Source organism: Rhinopithecus roxellana, chromosome 1 (genome assembly GCF_007565055.1).
Source record: "Rhinopithecus roxellana isolate Shanxi Qingling chromosome 1, ASM756505v1, whole genome shotgun sequence".
In the NCBI taxonomy this organism is placed as follows: domain Eukaryota; kingdom Metazoa; phylum Chordata; class Mammalia; order Primates; family Cercopithecidae; genus Rhinopithecus; species Rhinopithecus roxellana.
In genome coordinates, this window is record NC_044549.1 from 182,831,789 (window position 1) to 182,858,557 (window position 26,769).

At 40.0% G+C, this 26,769-nt stretch overlaps 1 protein-coding gene across 30 annotated transcripts in view; it reads left to right on the plus strand.

The window, feature by feature from the left end:
- Positions 1 to 26,769, plus strand: part of CEP63 (centrosomal protein 63) — a 137,266-nt gene that overhangs the window by 67,058 nt on the left and 43,439 nt on the right. For 10 of the 30 annotated variants that reach the window (XM_030934114.1, XM_030934130.1, XM_030934169.1 and 7 more), the window contains 8 exons: positions 292 to 431; positions 1,470 to 1,607; positions 3,207 to 3,321; positions 4,491 to 4,688; positions 6,935 to 7,021; positions 10,802 to 11,007; positions 11,807 to 12,086; positions 14,037 to 18,431. In XM_030934114.1, coding sequence (XP_030789974.1) covers positions 292 to 431; positions 1,470 to 1,607; positions 3,207 to 3,321; positions 4,491 to 4,688; positions 6,935 to 7,021; positions 10,802 to 11,007; positions 11,807 to 12,086; positions 14,037 to 14,195 — 1,323 coding nt within the window. In that variant the 3' untranslated portion in view covers positions 14,196 to 18,431. Of the gene's footprint in view, positions 1 to 291; positions 432 to 1,469; positions 1,608 to 3,206; positions 3,322 to 4,490; positions 4,689 to 6,934; positions 7,022 to 10,801; positions 11,008 to 11,806; positions 12,087 to 14,036; positions 18,432 to 26,769 lie in introns of those variants that run through there. The other 20 variants (XM_010364844.2, XM_030934200.1, XM_030934232.1 and 17 more) reach the window with 11 other exon arrangements.

Sequence of the window (26,769 nt, forward strand, 5' to 3'; positions counted from 1 at the left end):
TCACTGTAATTGGGGGAAGCGTGTGTATGTGTGTTTTAAGAGAGTGTTATTAAGCTAGAACTAGGTTCTACAATTTATATTTTCTTCCCTACTTTATAAATGATGGATCAGATATTGATAGTTTTGTTAATATTGTGACTGTTACATAACTTAAAGTCTGACTTCCTGGCTTCTTATGAAATAGAAAAATTGTAATAATAGCTGGCTTAGAAATTTCTGGGTATTTTGCAGGTTTTGCAGGAAGAAAAAAGAACTGAAGGAAAATTACAATCATATTTGACTTTTTCGCAGGCTCTGCAGGAAGAAAAGAGAGAATTAAGGGCAGCTCTTCAGTCTCAAGAAAATCTCATCCATGAGGAAAGAATGCAGAAGGAGAAGTTACAAGAAAAAGTAAAGGCAACTGACACTCAACATGCTGTAGAAGCTATAAGGTAAATTTAATCTTAAATATTATTCATCTTAGCCACTTAATGACTAGGCATTAAGCACTAGGCTTACTTTTATTTTTATTTTATTTTCAGATAGTCTCCTTCTGTTGCCCAGACTGGAGTGCAGTGGTACAATCTCAGCTCACTGCAACCTCCACCTCTCAGGTTCAGGCGATTCTCCAGCCTCACCCTCCCGAGTAGTTGGGACTACAGGTGCACGCCACCATACCTGGCTAGTTTTTTGTATTTTTAGAGATGGCCATTCATCATGTTGGCTAGGCTGGTCTTGAACTCCTGACCTCAGGTGATCTGCCCACCTCGGCCTCCCAAAGTGTGATTACAGGTGTGAGCTGCCATGCCCGTCCAAGCACTGGTTTTAATATTGCATATTCATAATTTTATGTTTGATCGTATTGTGGATTTTCTTAATTGGCTTTAACTTCTGAGTTAGGTTTTTAAAGTGTTATAAAATTTTGTGTGGTTAATTTTCTTCTGCCACCAGTTTGGGTCCCTAACAGAGACTCTCATGTTTAGAAAGTTGGAAGCCAAGGTCAGTTTGCATGCTTTGTGAAAATCCAAACATGCAAGGAATTGTCATTCACGTCTCCTGGAGGCCTCACTTTCTTGATGGAGTAGGTCGTGATTAGTAGCTGCTTCTCAATAATAGCAGCCAGCCATTGGGCTAGCCCTCTTGCTTGATTTAAGTCTGGTGCACATTTTTATTTTTGCCAGAATTCTCCTGTAACTTTTCAGTTTTTTTGGTACAAGGTTTCAAGTGTCACTGAAGTGATTTTGCCATTTTGTCTTTTTCCCTTGAAAAACAGGCCAAATCCCAGTTAAGAAGGGAGTAAATTGCTGCTTTTTTAAATTTCAGCATCTCTTGACTGTCTTTCCTCTCCCAATATTGTTTTTATAAAGCAGGAGACAAACTGAAGAGTTCCAAAGAGTTTATCAAAAATAGTTGGGAAACACAAACTAGATGTGCATTGTTTGTGTTTGCAGAGATAAAGGCCTTAACAATCATCCTATGTCTTTCCATAGGCTACGGGAAGAATCTCTGGCAGAAAAGAAGTATACCTCTCAAGGGCAGGGGGACTTAGACAGTGTGCTCTCGCAGTTGAATTTTACCCATACTAGTGAGGAACTTCTGCAGGCAGAGGTGACTCGTCTTGAAGGCAGGTACATAATTATACACACATTTCAAAAATTTCAAGTTGTTAAAACGAATTTTTGATCATCATATTGCTAAAGTAAATGAATATAATAGTCATAGTGAAAAAAATAAGATTTTTTTCTAGCATCCACAAATGGCCTGAGTTCTTATTTCTTTTTTTTTCTTTTTTTTTGAGATGGAGTCCCACTCTTTCACCCAGGCTGGAGTGCAATGGCATGATCTCGGCTCACTGCAACCTCTGCCTCCCGGTGCAAGTGATTCTTCCTCCCCAGCCTTCCGAGTAGCTGAGATTACAGGCGTGAGCCACCACGCCTGGCTAATTTTTGTATTTTTGTAGAGACAGGGTTTCACCATGTTGGCCAGGCTGGTCTTGAACTCCTGACCTCAGGTGATCTACCCGCCTCAGCGTCCCAAAGTGCTGGGATTACAGGTGTGAGCCACCACGCCCTGCCTAAGTCCTTATTTCATTGAGAAGACAGAAGCAATTAAAGGAGAACTTCTTAATCTTTCTGTCATCAAAACTACCAGTCTTCCCACATCTGTGCCTTTCTGCACTTCTAAGACCAACTACTCCACTTGTGTCCTTTTTCTGTAGTTACATCCTTTCTTTTCTACATCATCAAGTTCTTTCTCTCCGCTGAATGATATCCACTGGTATAAAATATGCTATAACGTCACCCATCTGGGGGAAAAACCATCCCTTAATCCTATATCTCTGTCGAGTTATTTCCACATTTCTGTACTTCTCTTTAAGACCAAATTCTTCAAAAGAATTGTCTGTACTGACTCTACTTCTTTACCTTTCACCTGTTTAGCAGCCCTTCACTTAGGTTGTCCTCCCTACCACCTCGGAAGCAGGGTAGGAAGGGTAACAGTTGACACATGGTGATCCTCCTTTTTGTTCTGCTGTGGTGTTGTTACTTCCTTGGGTGTTAATTGAATCCTGACTAATGCTATACCGTACCCACCTAAACTCTTGTCATTGTCGTACTTATAAATTTTTTTTGGTTTTTCATACCTCTCAACTTTTTGATTGGGAAGAGTGTGATATTTTGTTTTAAACACATGACTCATGATCATTTGTACACTGGCATTTTCTGTATGTAAAAGATAAAATTACTTTAACATGAACTGTTAACCTTTAGGCAAACAACAAGAGAAATATCATTTTACACTTTTTAGGTTATCTTTAAGTAACACATTTTTTGTTTTTACATTTATTTCTGGTTTTGGAAACTAGTAAGTATTTTCTTTTATCTACATGTTAAATACACAAACATACATACACACACATATTTTCTGCTTTATTCCTTTTGGAATACTTGGAGTACTTGAGATAATCTTTGTTATCATTGAAGTATACGTGTACTCTTCCATTTGGCTAAAATTGAGTTTATAATTTTTGACGTTGGGACAACAATTTACTTTTTATCACAGTTTTTTTATTGATTGGCTTTTTAATAATGTTTAAATGAGTGATGTGATGTTTAAGATATTGGCTGGATATTTTTTGGACATCAAGAATGTAAATTACATAGTCCAATTTATAGGTTTCGGGATTTTGGTTTTGTTTTAAATATGGGATCTTATTTTTGGTCATACAGTTTGGAATCTGTGAGTGCAACGTGTAAACAGCTGAGTCAAGAACTAATGGAAAAATACGAAGAATTAAAGAGGATGGAAGCACATAACAATGAATACAGAGCAGAGATTAAGAAGGTAAAAATATGCATACCTAGGATTGCAAAATTGTATGTGTTTATGGACTGAGCTGTGGGTTTGGAGATTAGAGGGTTTTTTTTTTGTTTTTTTTTTTGAGACGGAGTCTCGCTCTGCTGCCCGGGCTGGAGTGCAGTGGATGGATCTCAGCTCACTGCAAGCTCCGCCTCCTAGGTTTATGCCATTCTCCTGCCTCAGCCTCCCGAGTAGCTGGGGCTACAGGCGCCCGCCACCTCGCCTGGCTAGTTTTTTGTATTTTTTAGTAGAGACAGGGTTTCACCATGTTAGCCAGGATGGTCTCGATCTCCTGACCTCGTGATCCGCCCGTCTCAGCCTCCCAAAGTGCTGGGATTACAGGGGGGTTATTTTTAATGAGAGAAAAATGTAGTTCAAGGGGCCACTTGATATTTAGGAGTGGAAGAGTACATGGAATGTGCATAGGGAAAGTGCCTTCTTTCTCTGGCATCCCCCTGATGTCCAATAAATATTTTTAAGATAATTGAAGGCTGTTCCCTTTGAACTTAAAAACTTTATTTTAAACATGTTTTAATGAAAAGTTTTCTAAAAGACATACACTTAGTGCTTGCAAAAAAATATGAACTGTCATTTAATATTTTCTTATTGCCTAAACATAGTATTTGTGGATTGTCTCCTGTGCTATGATGTGGTTGGTATCCTTGTCAGCTATTGAGGTATGCAGAGCTGTTTGTGTCTATATGAGTGGGTCCTAACTGTCCTATTTGTTGTTTTATATTTTTTGTTACTTCTTTAAGATTACTTCTAGCTCGTTTCTTCCTCTTGTTCTTTCTGTTTGTTATCCTGTGGACCAAGATACCATATGAGCAAAACTTTTAGATTCACAACTAAAAAAAAGAATGAAGGTCACAAGTACTGTCCTCTAAATAGTGTGCATGGACTTTGATTCTGGTCCTCAGCACTTGAATAACCCATCTCTCCCTGTTTTGAGGTATAATAAATGATTGTAGGTATAACCACCTGACTTTCAGTACAGATATGCAACTTGGTAAATTGCTAATTTTTCTGCAGATTTAATTCAGGAGAAATTTAATGTCTTGAGATAAGGTAAGCTTTTATTTTATTAGCTGGTAACATATTGTTCTATCTAAATGCTTTCTCTTTTGGTGCTTTCTTTTCTGCTTTCTTTATAGTTGAAAGAACAGATTTTACAGGGTGAACACAGTTACAGTTCTGCATTAGAAGGAATGAAGATGGAAATCTCCCATCTAACTCAGGAGTTACATCAGCGAGATATCTCTATTGCTTCCATCAAAGGTTCTTCCTCAGACATGGAAAAGCGACTCAAAGCAGAGATGCAAAAGGCAGAAGAAAAAGCAGTAGAGCATAAGGTGAAGCCTGAACAAAAACTTTTTTAAATTTTAAATTTGTTTTAAAGATGGAATTGATTAAAGACATAATTTTCATAATATTTAATTCAGTGAATTTTTATTAGATACCTGCTTTGAGCTGTGGGTATGCTGGTTAACAGAGAGTTTAGTGAGGGTGGTGCAGAGGTGAGAGTAGACACAGACAAGTAAAGTGACTGTATCAGTGGTGTATGATGAGAGTCACTAGAGATCACAAGCAGCCTGAATCTAGACCACTCGCTGCAAAGGCCTTCCAGAAGGTGTGATAGCAAAACTAAGTTAGGAGCGAGCTGGGTGAGGGGAAGGAAAGTGTTTCAGGCACAGGAAAATACAGAGGTCTCTAAGAGATAGTAGAACATGCTTGCTGTGGTTGAAACTAGAGTACACGTGGGATGAGTGGAAGGTATGAGACTGGAAAGCAGGGACTGGCTGCTGAAGGGCTCTGTTAGCCACATAACGGAGTTATACTGTGAGCTTGAGGTCAGTAGGGAATGGCCACAAGCAGGAGTAAAATTCAGTGGTCTTTAAATGGAGAATAAGCAGGGAGACAGAGCACCCAGATGCTGTTACAGTGGTAAGATGGTGGCCTGAGCAGTGGGTAAGGGAGGGAGAGAGAAATGGATGAATTCTGGAGATACTGGGCTGGTAAAAATGACTAGGCATGGTATTTGATTGGCAGGGAGGGTGAGGTAGACAGAGTTAAGGAATGGTGTTCCACAGGATTTAAGCTTAGGCAACTGATGGAAAGTGATGCTCTTTAATTAAATAGAGAAAAGACAGGGATCTAGTTTGGTGAAGGATGATGAATTTGTGTGAAAAGTACACAGACTGGGGAAACTAGTGGAGAGGACTTTGGTTTAACACATTTGTTTGGAATAAAGGCTGGAATTTTGTGTGGATAATAGTCATTTCCACAGAAGGCCTGGAGTTGAAGATTAAAATCAGGATTAGGTATTTAGCTGTGGCTGTCCTTTCTTCATGGTGACATTTGAAACCCCCTGAGAGACTTAATGATTATAGTGAGAAAGCATTGCATAAAAAGAGAAGTGACTCAGACCAAACTTAGGATACTTCTCATTTAGTGTATAAAAGATGTTGGAATGAAGCTTAAAAAAAGGGAGCACTGGCCGGGCGCGGTTGCTCAAGCCTGTAATCCCAGCACTTTGGGAGGCCGAGACGGGCGGATCACAAGGTCAGGAGATCGAGACCATCCTGGCTAACATGGTGAAACCCTGTCTCTACTAAAAATACAAAAAACTAGCCGGGCGACATGGCGGGCGCCTGTAGTCCCAGCTACTTGGGAAGCTGAGGCAGGAGAATGGCGTGAACCCGGGAGGCGGAGCTTGCAGTGAGCTGAGATCCGGCCACTGCACTCCAGCCTGGGCGGCACAGCGAGACTCCGTCTCAAAAAAAAAAAAAAAAGGGAGCAGTGAGGAGGAAAATCAGATAGTTTTTGCCAAGCCAAGGAAAGGAATATTTTCTTTTTTTTTTTTTTTTTTTTTTTTTTTTTGAGACGGATTCTCACTCTGTCGTCCAGGCTGGAGTGCAGTGGCGTGATCTCGGCTCACTGCAAGCTCTGCCCGCCAGGTTCACGCCATTCTCCTGCCTCAGCCTCCCAAGTAGCTGGGACTACAGGCGCCTGCCACCACTCCCGGCTGGTTTTTTTTTTTTTTGTATTTTTAGTAGAGACGGGGTTTCACCGTGTTAGCCAGGATGGTCTCGATCTCCTGACCTCGTGATCCGCCCATCTCGGCCTCCCAAAATGCTGGGATTACAGGCATGAGCCACCGCTCCCGGCCAGAAGGAATATTTTCAAATGGGAATGGTTAAGCACAAAAGCTAAGGGGAATGAGAACTGAAAATAAGTTATTATTTTGTGAATAAAGTACAATTCCATGTGACGCTGCAGGTAGAAGCCAAGTTGGAGGAGGCCAACACAGGAGAATGGGTAGGGATTTAAGGGATTTACCAGTGAATTGAAACTTTGCTGCTTTGTCACCTGATTTATCCTATTAGAATGATATCTTCATCCCATTCATGTTCATTCACCTTGATAACACCTTATAAATCTTTTTAGAAAGTCCATATATATATATATGTATATTTATATATGTTTATATGTAAATGAAGAATATGACTTAGCCTAATGAAAATTACATGTGGAAAATTTTGTAAGATGAATTTGATTTACATGTTATATTTATTTTTTTCTGCTTTCCCCTTTTCAGGAGATTTTGGATCAGCTGGAGTCACTCAAATTAGAAAATCGTCATCTTTCTGAAATGGTGATGAAATTCGAATTGGGTTTACATGAGGTACATAAATAGAAACTTAAGTTTTTCTACTATCCATGCCTTAAAAAAAAACTACTTTGTAAATATTGACATTATAAACAGAGAGTTAAGATCAACTTAGATCCTTTTGCAGAAATTTTCTCAAGGAAATGAAGGCAAAATAATGCTGGAAGTGAGCAAAATATGACTCTCCACTCCAGCAGCAGGAAGGGTTTTTGTTTGTTTGTTTGTTTGTTTGAGACGGGGTTTCGCTCTTGTTACCCAGACTGGAGTGCAATGGCGTGATCTTGGCTCAACCTCCACCTCCTGGGTTCAAGCGATGCTCCTGCCTCAGCCTCCTGAGTAATTGGGATTACAGGCATGCGCCACCACACCCGGCTGATTTTGTATTTTCAGTAGAGACGGGGTTTCTCCATATTGGTCAGGCTGGTCTCGAACTCCCGACCTTAGGTGATCTGCCCTCCTGAGCCTCCCAAAGTGCTGGGATTACAGGCGTGAGCCACCGTGCCTGGCCACAAAGGTATTTCTTTATATTATATATGTGACAAAATATACCTACAGTCTGTGTTCTTAGTTGGAAGAATGTATATGAAGGACTTAGCATAGTACCTGGCACTTAGTAAGTATGCAATACATGCTAGATGGTGGCATTTTTATTATTATTGTTAATGATTATTATGTTTATGTTATCTTTTTAGAAAGTATATTGTTTTTAAAATAATTTAGCTTTAATTTTTTTCTGCAAGATATTCACATAGTAAAATATTTTAGAATCTTTTATATTCAAGGACTTTTAGTAGGTGCTATAATGAACACAGGATGAGTAAGATAGCATTCTTGCCTTTAAGAGAGATTTTGGATCAGCTGCAATCACTCAAATTACTCTAGCCTTTAAGAGACTAATCTAGTAGCAAGGGTAAGAAATGCATACAAGCTTCTGTGAAATCAGAGAGAACATGATTAGCCAACAGTGAGTTACAGCATAGATGCTCTTTTAACTGTTTTGTTACAAAGTTCCTATAATTTGTGAAATGACTCATCTATTCTGACCCATCTTTTCTTGGTGTAGGTCAGATGTCTGAAAATTGTGTAAATGCTTTTTTCCTGCATTTCCAGAGAGTATTCCTCCAAAAAGATATATAATTCCAAGGTGCTCCCTGTTTGCTCTGAAAAATTCTAATTTCACAATCCAGGATTGTGGATACTGGGGTGGAAGAATGTGCAAAAGACTATTGTAGAGTACCTTATTTCAACTGGAAAAACGGGGGACTATTTTTGTAATCTTTCAGAAGGGTAAGATTCTCCAAACATCATGAAGCCATAGAGGATTTTACAACATAAAAATGTGAAGTTTCTGGAAGGTAAAAGGCCTTATTAAAAAAGGCTAATAGGGAGAAAACAATTTATAATCAGACAAAAGGTTAATGTAAATTATTAGTACATAAAAATTCCCTACAAAGATAATAAGGAAAAGATAATCCAGTAGAAAAATAGGCAAAGGATGTTAAGTAGATACCTCACAGAATTAATATAAATATCTAGTAAACAAAGAAAACTATTCAACCTCTCTAATAAAGCAAAATAAATATGCATTCTTTTATGAATTGGTTTGATAACCCTTAAAAACTAATATATAGCCAATGTTAGAAAGATGTAAGGGAACAGATTGATTGCACTGTCAATGAGAAAGTGAATTGATATGGCCTTTCTAGTGGACAGCTTAGCAATATCCATCAAATGCGTAAATACATATAGCCTCTAAATTCCTGAGTCATGTGTGTTTCTGATTTTGGTAATCATTGCTGAATTGTTTTCAGAATGGTGTTATCTTTTTACATTCCCTTAGAAACCATTCTCTTGGAGCAAATGTGCATAAAATGGTCATTGCAGTATTGTTTGCAATGTCCAAAATTTTGAAATAAACTATTTATTTCAGTGGTTAATTTGTGATTTTATGAATATTACGCTGTCATGGAAGGTGGCAGGTGAAAACACTCATCTGGTCTTGCTGTATCCTCAAATCCCTCTAAAACTATCATTAAAGGATTTATTTTTAAAGCGCAAATCCACAAGGTTGGGAATAATAGGAGAGGAGACAATAGCTAAACATTTTATAAGGGGGAAGATGGGAAGGAAGGGAGGGAGGGAACTTGATATCCCCTAATAAAGCCAATATTAAGCTAGTAGTGGAGAACTCTAAGAACTAAACTGATTTACACCACAGAATTCTGTAAAGGCTTAGGATTCGGCAGTACTTGATTGAGAGACTCTTATGCAGTGATTATCTGTTCATATTTAAGAATTGAGAACTCTTGGGGAACTTTAGCCAGACCATGACCAGAGATGCTGTTCAGCTTAATTTCTCCTGAAACTTCCAGCTGTCAATAATAGTGGTAATACTGTTCTTTCTTTACACAGCTAGATGTGTGCTTGCTACTCAGTTTTCATATTACCTTTCATACTCATTTATCTATAGTAATTGTTTATAAAATAATAACTTAGAGAAATTTTAAAACATACCTGAACAAAGGTAAGCATCATCATTTTTTAATAAGTGTGTTTAATGACATCAGACATCAAACTGGTGAAAACCGTGTCAGCAGTTTAAGCTTTCTCTAGTTTTGAATTTACATACAGTGTGAATATGTTGTACATATTATGAAGAATAATTATTAGAAAGTGCCCTTTTGCATTTTACCATGTAGAAAGCTGAAGTTACTTGTACAAATGAATGTTTGGGTTAAATGTCTATTTTAATAAATTACCTAATTATCTTAGTAATGAAATAACAGCTCTGATAAAATACATTATTTACCATGTTTTAAAAATTGATAATAGTTTCATTTTAACTCATATGTCCTGCAGATGTTCTTCTCTGATATCTGGTCTGGCATTTACAACTTGTTGAAAGATTTTGTAGCTCTTAGTCACTACTTGTACACAGATAGTTGACAGATATATTTTAAAGTTTATGTTTTTGTTAGGAAAATTATGTTTGTTAGACCATTCTTGACGAGCTTACTTTCAGAATTTATTTATTTATTTTTTTTTTTTTGCAGAAAAGACCAGGCTAACCATGGTATTAAACTCCAAAGATTACCATAACTTTGCATAATGCTAATTAAAATATTTTGTCATCAGAAAAAAAATCACCCAGACTACTATGTTTTCAAGTAGTGTCTTACCAGGAAACACCTCGAATTGAAGAGCAATCAAATATATGATACCAGATCACAATAGTAATTCCCACTATGTACTTGAACCCTGCCTTATCATGTCCAAATTTATATATGAGTAGATATCAAAGTTGTAGAAAAGTGTTTAATATTAGAGGGTATTTATTTTAAAGTTGTCCCTGCCAGCCAGATTTTTTTCTCAGAACTTTTTGTTCAAATTTCTTTCCTTGAACTAGGTCTCTGTTTTCTTCCACTGGTATTCTGGGGCTATTCAACCTTCACCTTCTTGCAGAAGAAACATGGCCACTATTTTCCTTCTTTTTCCCTGTTTCTGATTCCTTCTTACAACTTTCCTCCATCCTGGTTCCATCCTTCCTCCACCTCCTTGGAATTCCTTGCCACACAAGGAAGCCCATTGTGCTTCTAGTGTTCCACCAGCATTTACTTGAAGAATTCTTTATCTCTGTTAGTCTTAGAGGCCTAAAAACAAATCTTCACTTTTTCTAAATTAAAGCCATAGATTAACTACTTACAACTAAAAAATACTGAATTTTCCAACCAGCAGTATCACAGATCACAAGTATTCTTGTACAGATTAAGTGACTCTAGTATTCTTTTTTATTAGGCAAAAGAGATTTCACTAGCAGATCTCCAGGAGAATTATATTGAGGCATTAAGTAAATTAGTGTCTGAAAATCAACAACTACAGAAAGATTTGATGAATACCAAATCTCAGCTGGAGATTTCTACTCAGATGTGCAAAAAACAAAATGACAGGATCTTTAAACCAACACACAGCAGAACAACTGAGTTCAAGAATACAGAGTTCAAGTAAAATTTCTTAAAAGTTTATTTAAAATGTGTATTGATACAATATAATTCTCATTTCTTTGAGAATAATTTCTGACTTACAGAAATTAAATCTTCATCAAAGGACTCCATGTTTAATTCTGAAGTATAGTGTACACAAGTAAAGCCATGATCATGTTAAAAAATGGGTGGGGGAGGTGTATAGCATTTTCATTAAAGCTTTTGTTTTGTACACTCTGGATGTCAGTGTAAACAACATGTGTATTACCTGAGACTTTTCATGCTGCCTTCTACCTCTTCAACCCCATTTGCCCATAAGAAGTAGAATTTGGCTTTTTATAAACAGCTTCCTTTGTGTTTTAGTCAGTTTGTTATAGGCTGTTACCATAAGAAATAAGCATTCAGTGAAAAGCCACCTGGCTTCAGCTCATGCTATATGGCTTACATGTTTTCCTACCCAAAGCCTTTGCTGACATGGTCACCTCTACTCCTACACCAACCCAACCCTCTAGTGAGGTTAGGTGCCTTCTTAGGTGCACAGCACTTCTCCTGTCCCAGCACTAACCACCTAGATTACCTGGCAGCTTGTTTGTCTTTCTTGCTATACCATAAGTGTGTGAGGGCAGGGACCTGGTAGTGGGGATTGGATATTTGGGGCCTGAATGAATGAAAGAACACCTGATCTCAGTAGGTTGCTCATTTTGTAAATTCTAGCCTTATTAGTTAGGCTGTTGGCTTAAGCAAATTTCCTACATTTCTGTTGGAGAGAGAAAAGTTGCTACAATTTTTTATTTGTTTTGTTTTCTAATCTACCATCCAGGCCAACCCATGGCCAGCACAGACATGACGGAATAAAGACTGAGCACTACAAAACAGGTCTTCATTCTCCAAGAGGACAAGCGTCGGATAGTATAGACCCCATGTCTAGGGTGCTAAGCCCCCTGAGTCCTCAAATCAGCCCTTGCAGCTCCACCAGGTCTTTGACTTCCTACTGTCTGTGTAAAAGTCACTCTTTGCCTTCAGCGCTAGATACAAATGAAGCCAATTTTTCTGACACTGTGTCTGAGAGTATGAATGACCAAGAAGAGTTTATGTCTTCGGTATGGAAACTTTCTGATCTTATTAATTTGTTAGTTTTTTAGTTTGATTTTTTTTTTTTTTTTAAGGGTGAAGAGGGTGATCTTTTTTTTTTCCTTACTGGTTCTTTTATCATAAGTACTCTTCATTATTCTCAGGTATATCCCTATCATACAGTTTTTGCTTGTGAAGACACTTTCAGCCAAGACTACTTTTCAAAATGTTCTGAAATGTGTTATAGTTATTCATTTGTCTTTAACACTTCTTGGAAATTCCCTTCCTGCCCTTTTAAGAGATGCTCAATTTTCTTCTGGAATGGTTAGTTCAAGAAATGTCTCTGGATGCCAGCATAGTCCTGAGACACAGGCAGTGAAGGAGGAAAAGAGGAACTGCTGGAAAGAAGAAAGGGAGTTCGGAGGTAGAGGAAGTCTGTGCCTCTGATGTGTGCAGAGCATGTCTTGGGTGTCACAGATCATGGCCCTCAGAGCAGAATGTGCCTTGGACACCATGCCGGTCCCTTGCTCCTTCCACTGCTGTGCAGCCTGCACCATCTTTTTGCCTTCTTCACCAAAGCACTTGCCATGGGCCCTTCATTTCCTGTCACCAGCTGCAGCCGTATAGCCATGAAAGTGCAGTATTTTTGACCTATTAATGTGCCACCAAATCCATGGAAAGGTTTTCTTTTATTTTTCAAAATAAGTCCTCACTTCACTTTCTTCCTAAGTTTAGCAGCAAAATTATTTTGGCCCCAAAACTTTCCCTGGCCTGAACTGATGTGTTAGTTTGTATAGACTTTCTCTGTTCCACTTAGTGTGAATATCCATGCGTTTTGCTTCAGAAATATCAGTGTGTTTGGTTATGGGATGTGCCCTCAGACTCCACTGGGGTAATACAGTTGATCCTTATTATTCACAGATTCTGTATTTGTGAATTTGTCTACTCCCTAAACTTTATAACTCCCAAATCAGTATGTGTAGCACTTCCACAGTCATTCGTGGACATATGCAGAGTGGCCAAAAATTTGAGTGACCGACTTGCACAATCCCAGCCAAGGTTGAAGTAGGCAGCACTCGGCCTTCTTGTCCCTGCTTATGTGGAGGTGACCAGAGGGTGGAGATGGATGGGGCAGCACAGTGTAGGGAAGAAGCCCAGCTCCACGCCAGATAGAGGAATGGGTAGAGTCTGAGTCCCAGCCTCGGCACCAGTTAGTGGGGCGGCCTCAGGAGAGTTACCACTTCTGATCCTCATGTCTCTCATGTGAAATAAAAACTATAGAATCCACCAGAATGAGTTGTTCTAGGATTTAGGATTGTACTCTCTGTGTGGGGTATGTGTATGTGTGTGTGTATATTTGTTGTATGTGTATATTTCCCTGGGCCAAAAATTCTGTGTTTGCTAATTCAGTGTTCTGGGTGACTTTATAGAACACAATGACTACTGTTGTGAATGAGTATTGACTGCATATGGCATATGTTCTGTACTACCTTTCTAAAAATCAGAATTCTGAAACATCACTAGCCTCAAGGGTTTCACATAAGGGACTGTGGACTGAAAATTTGGAGGAGAAAAAATATTGATTTTAGCTGGCATCTAATTTATTTTTGTTAAATTTTCTGTGCTTTAAAATGAAAGTGACATACTCAGGTTTTTAAAGTGAGTTTGAAATAATAGGCATTAACTATGGAAGGATATATAAGTCTAAACTGAAACGTTCTTCAGACCAATAACTAATATATGATACTTTACATGATTACAACTTGGGTCAGAAAGGGACAGATCTGTGTTAATTTTTACAGAACTTACTGAGTTTTGTTCTTTTATTGCTCTTATTATTAGGATGAAAACCAAAAAAGTCTCTTCAAAGGAAAACAATCACCTTTTAATATTGCTAGTTAGAAAATGTCATGAACAGTGTGTCTTAGAAATATAATATTCTACTTATTTACACATGTCAAAATTTGTCTCTCTTCCAGTGTTCTTTGCCTGTTTCTCCCCTTGGTTCAATAGCTACTAGATTTTTGGAAGAGGAGGAACTGAGGTCTCATCACATTCTAGAGCGCTTGGATGCCCATATTGAAGAACTAAAAAGAGAGAGTGAAAAGACAGTGAGACAATTCACAGCCTTAAAGTAGCCTCTTAAAAAAATCACAATCTTGGAAATAAAAAGAAACACCAAAGAGTTACTGTCATCTGGAGTAGCAGCTCTTTAAAAACATGAAGAGATAAAATTATAAAAATGATACATGTAAAGCAGTGGTGAAGAAAGCTGAAAAACCGATACTTTTGATAGGCATTTTCTCTGCACTGGTTTGTTTGAAGGACTTCCTCCAGCGATAAGTTGTGAGAATAAACCACTTTGCTAGACTTTTTTCTCATATGAATATGTATTATCATAAAGTGATACTTATCTTGCTGACTTAAATGTGAATAGCTGTGTACTAATTGAAATAAGGATTTTATGATACATGTTGAAAATAAAGTAACTGCAGGAACTTTCTTTAAGGGAAATGTGTAGAAGCATGGATTAGGGGTCAGACTTATCTGGATTGATAGACTGGTTTTGCCACTTACCATCCAACTGGGCTGGTTATTTACTAGGCTGGTAGCCCCTCTTAGCCAAGGGGCTGGTGGTGTATAAAGTCAGGCTGGCAGTGAATAAGCGGGGTAGGCTAAAGAACCTTAGCAAGCAGTCCTCTCTTGCTCAGCACTCATGCAGAGGAGAGAGGCAGGGAGGGCAAGGGACTGGCTTTCGTGCGTGGTGCCCATGGAATATCCATTGGAAATCAATGTTCAGCGTCTGCACTGCTGAGGACAAGTTTAGATGGGAGATAAAGATCTGGATGTTGATGTGCCAGAAGCATTTGAAATCATGGGAGGTGATAAGATCCACCAGGGAGGCTGTGGAGAGAGAGAGGAGCAGGAGGCTGGGTTTGGGGCCCTGAAAGATGCCAGCATCTGAGGATCACAGGAAATAGATCTAGCAAAGGAACTAGAATGTGAGTTACAGATGAGACAGGTCAGTGTAGTGTACTTGCCAACTCAAGGGTATGGCCCCTGTGAATCCTCTTTCTCTAGTGGATCTTTCCCATTAGCATAAAGCATCCTGTTATTTCCCCTTTTTTAAAAAAACCTCATTTTTTTTTATACCTCTCTATCTACTGCTCTGTGTGTTTATTTGCTTCCCTTCACCCAAACACTTCTGGAAAGAAATGTCTGCAGTGACTCTTTCCAGTTTCTCACCTCGCCCCACCGCAGTTCTCTTCCTAACCCTCTCTACCACCATTTCCATCCCAGACTGCTTTCTTGCTCTTGAGTTCACCAGTGACCTAATCAGCGTCTGAGCATCATTCAGCACAGCTGGACTCTCTCTTGGCTTCTAAGACCTGGAACTTCTGGTTTCATCTCTACCTCATCCTCCACTCCATCTCATGGCTTTTCCTCTTCTAACCTCTAAGTCAGAGGGCCCCCTAGAGCTCTGTCATGGGTTTTCTCCCTCAGCATTCTCTTCCCTAGAAGTTTCCATTCCAATCTCAAGCTCTTAATGCCACTTACAGGCCAGTGACCCTTACATTTATTACTAATCTTGACCTCTCCCAGAGCTGCTGTCTTAGATACCTAGCTGCTTATGCGATGTCTTCACTTGGATGTCTGACAAACATCTTGTTTCCAAGAGAGAACTCTTTATTCTCCCTCTTGCTAAGATTCCATATCATAGCATTATGTTTGCCTGTTCCTAAGAATTGCTCATAATTCCTTCCTTACCCACGTCTGCATATCCAGTCCTTTGGGAGGTCCTGAATCTTCCCCCAGAATCTTATCTCAGACCCAACCATTTCCCTCCTGCACTTCTACCACCTGATCCAGACTACTTCTCTCTCACCCTGATTCTGGCAGTAGCCTCCTAACTGATACTACTCACACCAGTAATTCAGGGAACTTCTGGAGTTATCCTTTAGAATTGTAAATGAAACAGTGTCACCACTACTTCCCTTTAGACTCTTCCAAGGCTTCTCTTTTTTTTTGATAGAGATGGAGTTTCACTGTGTCGCCCATGCTGCAGTACAGTGGCAGGATCTCGGCTCACTGCAATCTCTGCCTCCCAGGCTCAAGTGATTCTTCTGCCTTAGCCTCCCGAGTAGCTGGGATTACAGGCGCATGCCACCAGGCCCAACTAATTTTTGTATTTTTAGTAGGGTTTCACGATGTTGGTCAGGCTGACCTCGAACTCCTGACCTCAAGTGATCCACCTGCCTCAGCTTCCCAAAGTGCTGGGTTACAGGCGTGAGCCACTGTGCCCAGTCCCAAGGCTTCTTACTGCACTCAGAATAAAATCCAAATGAATTAGTATAGCCTACAGGGCCTCAATAATCTGGGCCTAATCTCCCATTGCATCATCCTTTACTGTGCTGCACCCATGCTGTCCTCCTTTATGTTTATTGAGTGCAACAAGCTTTAACCTGTTAGGGTCTTTGACTTACAGTTTACCCTGAATATTCCCTTTCTCTTACCTCACCTGTGATTGGCATTTTCCCCCTTGCAGGCCTGCACTCTGGCATCCTCTCATGAGCAAGCCTTCTTTGACTGCCGCCTCCCAAACCTGCTTCTCCCCATTTCTCTAGCTCATTGGCCTGCGTTATTTCCTTCATAGTGCCCACCACTATCTGAAATCATTTCATTACTTGATTTGTGTTTGTATTGTCTATTTCTGCCGTTAGAATTAAAACTCCTTGAGGGCAAGAAATTTGCATCTGGTTCATGGTGGGATCCTCATTACCCGGCACAAGCCCAGCACTTAGGAGAGGCTCAGCTAGTTCGAACCAATGGAAAATGCCATTCCTGAGGTGCACCACATCATTTCTTTCGTGTTGGTGTACATGCTGTCCTTCAGTTTGCCTCCTCTTCCCAACCCTGTCATGTGCTCTTGAAACTCCCTATTTACTTGGCTACTTTATCTGGCTTGGCAAAGCTTTCCCCTGTACTCTGACCCACATCGGGGAACATTTCTCCTCATTGCTCTCACAGCACCCTGTGTGTGGCCCTGACCAGACTGTGCTATCCTCTTTGATTTCTATCTCTCAGGGGCTAGGTCCTGCCTACATCCTCAGTCAGCATGCTGCCTAACACGTAACATCCTAAGCAAATACTGGGTGGATGAAAATCACTGCTATTCAAGGCTTCATTGTATTTATCAGTAAAACTGAAATAACATCTAATGGGGTCGAGAAGATTTACTGAAAATATGTATCTGAAAGGGCTTTGCAGATTTTCTAAAAGTACTGTACCTATGTGCATTGCTATTCAGGAGATTTTTGAGTTTTAGACAGTCCCAAGCTTCAGCTTAAAATCTGTAGACTGCAACCCGTTTCTGAAATGTTTGTACTACATGTTGACTAGGAGGAACAATGACAGACTCTAGTCACCGGAAATACTTAAGGAATCATGAGGTACTATGTATTTCCTTAAATTTGTACTGTTTTTTAAAGCTGAAGTATTTAGTCATTAATGGGTTATCCAAATTTGTCAGAAAATTCTACTGTAATTTAATGTCTCACCTTCATTTTTCAAAAAGATATATTAATACCAAATATTAAAATGTGTCAAGACTAAATCTGAGTTAGTGTCTTAACACACATTTTCCAAAATCTCTCAGAGATCAGGGTACCCAAATGAGATGAAAAGATTAGGGATCAGTAGTCTACTTTTGGTGTTTACAGATAATGTTTTATTGGGCAAGTCATCTCATTCCTCTTGTCCTGGATTCCCAATGAATTTTCATCTGGATTCCTATGCAGATTTTAGCTGAAGAGGGTAAAGTTGACTTCCCACTGTGGGCTGGACGTTACCTTCCCTTGCAGCCTCATTTGATCTCAGCAAGTGTAGAAAAAATACTACAGCACTCTGTGTTTCTATGACATCTGCTTAAACCCAAACAATTCTTACCTTCTCTGTCTTACATACACGTAACACCTGGTAAAGCGTGGGTGAAGATTTTCTGTTTGCAAAACACTCGAGTCCAGTACTGAAAAGTTACAGATAAGAAAGATAACTATAAAATAAGCTCTATGGCATGAGAACATAGGTTAAGCAAACAGTTGTCATGAACAGCATTGAAATGTAGAAAAAGTTAGAAATGTGTCAGCTTGTCCCAAAACAGCTTGAAATAGTATAAATGCATCAAAAAGAAACAAACAGAATCAGGGCAGAGGAAAAATGAGGGCCGTAAACATTGATTCACTAATGAATCTAGTTACCCAGTTCAGTTGCCAGAGGAAGGCAGCCAAGTTACCTCTGAGCTTCAGATGGGGAAAAGCAGAGAAGAAAACATTTACCTAAAAGTTTTATGGTACTCATAAGATTAAAAAAAAAAATCATAGACTTAAGAAAAGCACAGATTTTTTCTCCATGTTTGAATCAGCATTTTGTAAAGTGTGTGAGCATCCAGAAGAGAAGTCCAACATTTTCATAACTGGTAATAATCTGCACAGCTCCCCCTACAGTGTGCTTCGCTGTGGGTTGATGGCATAAGGCTGACTTCCAAATTCAGGGGAAACTGTTCTGAGAGGGCCCCAAACATGATGGTGTAAAGCTCTCATGGCCTGGAAAGGGAAAAGTTAGAGGGATGATGGACTGCTTTAAACCAATCTTTTGTAAAAGCTATTTCTCCACTGTGCGATTTTGATAATTCAGACAATACAGTTCACATCTCTTTTTTTCTCTCTGTGAGGAACTAGAATTTGGGAATTTTATGTTGCCCATTAAGGCCAGGTTCAATTATTTGACAATCATCCAATCAGAAGAACTTTTGCACTCCTCTTACGAAAAGAACGTAAGGCAGTAGTTGATGGGGGAAGGTCTAGAACTCCTTGGTATTAAATGCAAAACATTTGTTAATGTTAATAATATATTAATAATATTAAATGCAAAAAATGTTCATGTGTGCATTTTTCTGGGGAGAAGATTCATAATTTTCATTAGAATCTTGAAGGTGTCTATGAATCAAAAAGAGATTAAAAACCATAGCTTTAGGGACTAGAGTTCTCCCAGAATGGTATCCCGTTTCCTGGGGAAAGACATAAAATGTCTTCCAGGGCTGAATTTTAAAGTGCAGTTGAATAGTCATTCAAAATTTAAGCTTTTCAATAATAAGACAATTCAGTTCAAAAATGGACAAAAGATTGGAATAGACATTTCTCTAAAGATATACAGATGGCTAATAAGCAAATGAAAAGATGTTCAACATCATTAGTCATCAGAGAAATGCAAATCAAAATCAAAATGAGATACCATTACACACCCACTATAATAAAAAAGATGGACAATCACAAGTGTTGAAGACGATGTGGAGAAATTGGAACACTGATATTTGCTGTGGGAATGTAAAATAAAATAGTGCAGTCACTCTGGAAGACAGTTTGGCAGTTCCTCAAAAAGAGTTAACCATATTACCCAGCAATACCAATCCTAAATTTATGACCGAGAAAAATGAAAACATATCCATACAAAAAGTTGTACACAAATGATCTTAGCAACATTATTCACGATAGCACCAAAGTGGAAGCAACCTAAATATCCATCACTGATGAATGGATAAACAAAATGTATATCCATGTAATGGAATGTTATTTGGGAACAAAAAGGAATGAAGTATTATTGTACTACTGATGCCACAGCATGGATGAACCTTGAAGACAGGAAGAAAGCAAAAAAAAAAAAAAAAAAAAAAAATCACATATTGTATAATTCCATTTATATGAGTTGCCCAGTATAGGCAAATCTATAGAGACAGAAAGTAGATTGGTAGTTGCTAGGGGTTGGCAGAAGGTTGGGGTGGGGAATGGGGATAGGATTGGGAGGTGAAGACTAAAGGGTATGGGGTTTCTTTTTGAGATTATGAAAATGTTCTAAAATTGATGTGATGGTTGCACAAATCTGAATATAACAACTAAAAGCAACTAAATTGTGTACTTTAAATGAGTGAATTATATAGTATGTAAATTATAGCTTAACTGTTACCAAAAAAAAAAAAAAAAAAAAAGCCTCTGATGCATGGCAGCTCCTTAAAAATATCAAATTTATATTAAGGAAATACCACTTCACATACAACACAAGCTATTCTAAAGTTTTCTATTTTCAACTCTCAGTTCACATTCAGGAGTAACAGTGGTACCTTTTGTTGGAGAGAGTGGATGATCAAGCTCTGTCAAGCATCGTGTGTGGTGTGGGGTGGCTCTGCACTTGCAATATTGTGGGGCAGAGGGCCCAGGGACCTGCACACCGCAGGGGTTCCTGCTCCTCCAGGTGGGAGTTTGGTCTTGGTGCTGCTGCGTGCTAGGTGAGGGTGCAGGCAGCAAAGGCCACTCATCAGCCAGGCAGTGTCTTGGCTAAGTGTATTCTAAGGAGAAGCTGCAGGAATGCTTGGCACTAACCTTAGTGCTTAGAGGAAGACTGTTTACAGAACACTTTAGAGAGGGTTACAGACCACTGATGTGGAAATGTGAGCATATTGAAGTTTTGCCCTAAGACTGCTTAGCAAGTCCCTCAGTATCTCTACAAGCATGACTGGGCAAAGTAGAGAAAGAAAAGCCAAGTACTTTACCTAAACCTGCTTTATTTCTTTGGCTGTGAGAAACAGATCAGCTAAGATACTCTTTGAAACTAGTCTTTCTGGAGTGGCTATCCCTTTGACAGGCATTCAGTGTGGATGGGCTAATCCCCAGTTCCCAGAGCTGTCCTGATTTCTATGGTGCTGGCTTTGGAAGGCAATGGGGGCCTCTCAGTGGGTCAGCTCTTGGATTTGTCTTGCCGTTGATGTATAGCATAAACCCAAACAGCCCACCAGTCCCTGACTTTTCTGCAATCTAGGACATGTGTTTTAGATCCCCAACTTAAATGAAATACAATAAACAAGACCACAAGTGTTATTTCCCAGTTAGTTTCTTCAGCCACAGGCAAGCACAGCCCTTGGCCCCAGCAGTAGCATGCACTGCAACCCTGCAGATCCCTGTGTAACCCAATAGGGCAATGGCTGGGGTAGGAGCTTAGTGCTTCTCCAAGGATCCCCTCTTCTGGAAGACAGGCCCCTCAGCCCAGCATGGAACCCCAGCAGTAGCCTGTTCATATTAGTAAATTCTGGACCATGAGCAAAGGACAGGTAAGGTTCCAGATTGCTGATATGTTCAACCTGCCACCTCCTGCATGAGCTATGACTTGTAGACTAAGAAGGCATCACCTGATTTATTTTGCTCCAAAAAGGTTTAACATTAACACATCGTTTAACAACACCAAGCAATTCCAGACTCTTCCCCAGGCAAAGTCATTCCTTAAATCCACATTTCTTAAACTTTTCCAGAGATCCAAAATATTTGAAGTGTTGTAAGTGCTTTATTGGTCCATTTTCATGCTGCTGATAAAGACATACCTGAGACTGGGTGATATACAAAAGAAAGAGGTGTAATAGACTTACAGTTCCATGTGGCTGGGGAAACCTCACAACCATGGTGGAAGACAAGGAGGAGCAAGGCACATCTTACATGGAGGGCAGCAGACATAAAGAGATCCTGTGCGGAGAAACTCCCCTTTTTGAAACCATCAGATCTTGTGAGACTTATTCACCATCACGAGAACAGCATGAGAAAGACCTGCCACCATGATTCAACCACCTTCCACCTGATTCCTCCCACAACATGTGGGAATTCAGGTGAAATGTGGGTGGGGACCCAGCCAAACCACATAATTCCACCCCTCGCCTCTTCCATATCTCGTGTCCTCACATTTCAAAACCAATCATGCCTTCCCAACAGTCTCCCAAAGTCTTAACTTATTTCAGCATTAACTCAAAAGTCCATAGTCCAAAGTCTCATCTGAGATAAGGCAAATCTGAGCCTATAAGCCTGTAAAATTGAAAGTGAGTTATTTCTCAGATACAATAGGGGTACAGGCATTGGGTAAATATACCCATATTAAATGGGAGAAATTGGCTAAAACAGGGGCTACAGACTGCATGCAAGTCCGAAGTCCAGCAGGGCAGTCAAATCTTAAAGCTCCAAAATGATCTATTTTGACCCCATGTCTCATCCAGGTCACGCTGATATGAAAGGTGGGCATTGTCTTGCACAGCTCCACCCCTGTGGCTTTGCATGGTACAGCCTCTCTCTCAGCTGCTTTCATGGGCTGGCATTGAGAGTCTGTGGCTTTTCCAGATGCACGGTGCAAGCTGTTGGTGGATCTGCCATTTTGGGGTCTGGAGGACAATGGCCCTCTTAGCACAGTTCCACCAGGCAGTACCCTAGTGGGGACTCGGGGGGGGGGGGCTCTGATCCCACATTTCCCTTTTGCATTGCCCTAGCAGAGGTTCTGCATGAAGACCCCACCTCTGCAGCAAACTTATGCCTGGGCATCCAAGCGTTTCTATACATCCTCTGAAATCTAGGTGGAGATTCCCAAACCTTAGTTCTTGTCTTCTGCACACCTGCAGGACCAACACAACATGGAATCTGCCAAGGTTTGGGACTTGCGCCCTCTGAAGCTATGGCCTGAGCTCTATGTTGGCACTTTCTGCCACAACTAGAGTGGCTGGGACACAGGGCACCAAGTTCCTAGGCTGCACACAGCATGGGGATCCTGGGCCCGGCCCATGAAGCCATTTTTTCTTCCTAGGCCTCCAGGCCTGTGATGGGAGAGGCTGCTGTGAAGACCTCTGAAATGCCCTGGAGACATTTTCCCCATTGTCTTGGGGATTAACATTTGGCTTCTCATTACTTATGCAAATTTATGCAGCTGGCTTGAATTTCTCCTCAGAAAATGGGATTTGCTGTTCTAGCACATTGTTAGGCTGCAAATTTTGCAAACTTTTATGCTGTTTCTCATTTTAAACTGAATGCTTTTAACACACCCAAGTCACCTGCTGAGTGCTTTGCTGCTTAGAAATTTCCTCTGCCAGATACCCTAAATCATCTCCCTCAAGTTCAAAGTTCCACAAATCTCTGGGATAAGGGCAAAATGCTGCTAGTCTCTGCTAAAACATAGCAAGAGTCACCTTTGCTCCAGTTCCTAACAAGTTTCTCATTTCCATCTGAGACCAGATCAGCCTGGATTTCATTGTCCATATAGTTATCAGCATTTTGGTCAAAGCCATTCAACAAGTCTTTAGGAAGTTCCAAACTTTCCCACATTTTCCTGTCTTCTTCTGAGCCCTCCAAACTGTTCCAACCTCTGCCTGCTACCCAGTTCCAAAGTCGCTTCCACATTTTCAGGTATCTTTTCAGCAACACCCTACTCTACTGGTACCAGTTTACTGTATTAGTCTGTTTTCATGCTGCTAATAAAGACATACCTGAGACTGGGCGATTTACAGAAGAGGTGTAATGGACTTACAGTTCCATGTGGCTGGGGAAGCCTCACAATCATGGCAGAAGGCAAGAAGGAGCAAGTCACATCTTACATGGAGGGCAGCAGGCAAAAAGAGAAACTGTGCAGAGAAACTCCCCTTGTTAAAATAATCAGATCTCTTGAGACTTATTCACCATCATGAGAACAGCATGAGAAAGACCTGCCCCCATGATTCACCCACCTCTCACTGGGTCCCTCCCACAACATGTGGGAATTTAAGATGATATTTGGGCAGAGACACAACCAAATCACACCAAGTGTTTTTTAAGAATGTGCCAAAACAGAATGGAAAACACGGCAAGTCAAATTCCCCAGAGCCAGGTCAGCCTCTGAATGGGATTAGGAGATCCCTCTTTCCCTCCCACTGGCAAGGATCTTGCCTCAGCCTCCTCTGTTGCTCCCCAAATGGAATGGGAACTGGTGGCTTAGGTACTTAGAGGTTCTTTACCTTCTGTGTGTCAGGAACGCCTCTGGCAGAGTTGAGGAGCCTATGGACCCCTCAGAATAATGACTAAGTGCATAATATAAGATACAAATCATTAAAAGGAAAATAAATTACATCATCATTCAGTTATGAAAACCTAAGAAAAAACAAATTTGTGATGTAGTATTATATGCACTTCTCTGGTTAATGCATTAAATAACAAGACTGAGTGGCAGGCATATCACCTATCATGCTTTTGAAGTGGGGACGCATGAAAGTAATGTTTTAAGATGTCCATGACAATTGTAATGAGCTATGAAAATATCTGTGATTTCTATTGGAATAAAGCTATGGGTACTGCTAGCACTGTGGCCTATACTCATAATAGAAAAGTACATTTCAGTCAGAGGTTATTGAAAGTAAGGATGTCAGTTTTTCCCGCCCAAGTTCACGGAGCACTAAATTGTATCCTTGGATCCCTTGGGAAGTGTCTGTGGACTCCAGGTTAAGAATTCAGAGGCTTACTTATGTTTTGTTTCATGCCGGTCATGTTGGTTCCCTGTGAACATTCACTTGTTTACAGGGGACAGTATTTGTGCTTAATGTCAATCATGACTCTAAGAACTTAGTCTTTTTTAAAAAAATATTTTCAGCTTTTATTTTAAATTCAAGGGGTGTATGTGCAGGTTTGTTACATGGGTGTACTGCATGATGCTGAGGTTTGGGATCTGAATGATCCCAATACCCAGGTAGTGAGCATAGTACCCAATAGGTAGTTTTTCAACGCTTTCTCCTCTCCCTTTTTTGTCTTTCTATCCCCAGTGTCTATTGTTGCCATCTTTATGTCCATTACTATCCAATGTCTCGCTCTCATTTGTAAGAGAGAACATACAGTATTTGGTTTTCTGTTCTTGCCTTATCTTGCTTAGGATGATGGCCTCTAGCTGCATCCATGTTGCTGCAAAAGACATGATTTTGTTCTTTTCTATGGCTGTGTAGTATTCCATGGTGTGTATATAGCACATTTTATTTATCCAATCCACTACTGATGGGCACCTGGGTTGATTCTGTGTCTTTGTTATTGTGAATGGTGTAATGCTGAATATATGAGTTTATGTGTCTTTTTGGTAGAATGATTTATTTTCTTTTGTGTATATACCCATTAATGGAATTGCTGGGTCAACTGGTAGTTCTGTTTTAAGTTCATTGAGAAATCTCCAAACTGTTTTTCACAGTGGCTGTACTAATTTACATTCCCACCAACAGTGTATAAAGCATTCTCTTTTCTCTGAACCCTCACCAGCATCTGTTGTTTTTTTGACTTTTTGATAATAGCCATTCTGACTGATGTGAGATGGTATCTCAGTATGGTTTTGATTTGCATTTCTCTGATGATTAGTGATGTTGAGCATTTTTTCATATGTTTGTTGACTGGTTATATGTCTTCTTTTGAGAAGTGTCTGTTCATCTCTTTTGTTCACTTTTTAATGGGGTTGTTTGTTTTTTGCTTGTTGAGTTGTTTAAGTTCCTTATAGATTCTGGATATTAAATCTTTGTCAGATTGTTTAGCTTGAAAATATGTTCTCCCATTTTGTTTACTCTGTTGATAGTTTCTTTTGCTGTACAGAAGCTCTTTAGTTTAATTAGGTCCCACTTGTCAATTTTTGTTTTTGTTGCAGTTGCTTTTGGGGACTTAGTCATAAATTTTTTGCTTAGGCTGATGTCCAGAATGGTGTTTCCTAGGCTTTCTTCTAGGATTCTTATACTTTGAAATTTTAAATCCCAGCACTTTGGGAGGCCGAGACGGGCGGATCACGAGGTCAGGAGATCGAGACCATCCTGGCTAACACGGTGAAACCCCGTCTCTACTAAAGAATACAAAAAAAAAAAAAAAACTAGCTGGGCGACGTGGCGGGCGCCTGTAGTCCCAGCTACTTGGGAGGCTGAGGCAGGAGAATGGAGTAAACCCAGGAGGCAGGGCTTGCAGTGAGCTGAGATCCGGCCATTGCACTCCAGCCTGGGCGGCAGAGCGAGACTCCGTCTCAAAAAAAAAAAAAAAAAGAAAGAAAGAAAGAAATTGTACATTTAACTTTTTAATCCATCTTGAGTTAATTTTCATATGTGGTGAAAGGTAAGAGTCCAGTTTCAATCTTCTGCATATGGTTAGCCAACTATCCCAGCACCATCTGTTGAATAGGAAGTCCTTTTGCCATGGTTTATTTTTGTTGACTTTGTTGAAGATCAGATGGCTGTAGGCATGTGGCTTTATTTCTGAGTTTTCTATTCTATTCCATTGGTCTATGTGTCTGTTTTTGCACCTGTACCATGTTGTTTTGGTTACTGTAGTCTCGTAGTATAGTTTAAAGTTGGACAGTGTGATGCCTCTGACTTTGTTTTTTTTGCTTAGGATTGCTTTGGGTATTCTGGCTAAGTAAGAGCTTAGCCTTTAAATGGGCTGAGATAATAAATCAACTTACCCAAGCAAGGTAATATTCATTTTGTTTTTATTCATGACATACTTTTTGGAATTTTGGAGAACTATTGTTCTGCATCTGACAGATCAGAGCATTCTACCTGTGTTAGAGTTAGGCCCTGAGGTTTTAGAAGCCCTCAGCATTTAGGGCAGTGAGGTCAAGCCTGGGATGGTGAGTGCCCTTCTCCTGGGGCTTCTTGGTAGAAGAACAGGTTTGAACAAGCACACCACAGTCTCTGTAGGTCACAATCCCAGTGCTTGACATGCAGCCTCATGGACTGGCCGCATATGACCAGGGAGAAGCTGGACCACTCAACCATTTCCTCTGCAGAGTTGCAGAGTATGCTACTGTCCTCTGTGGACAAGGGGCCTATAGCACAATTGGAGGAGCTGGTGCTCTGTGTGCTCCAAGATAATTGCT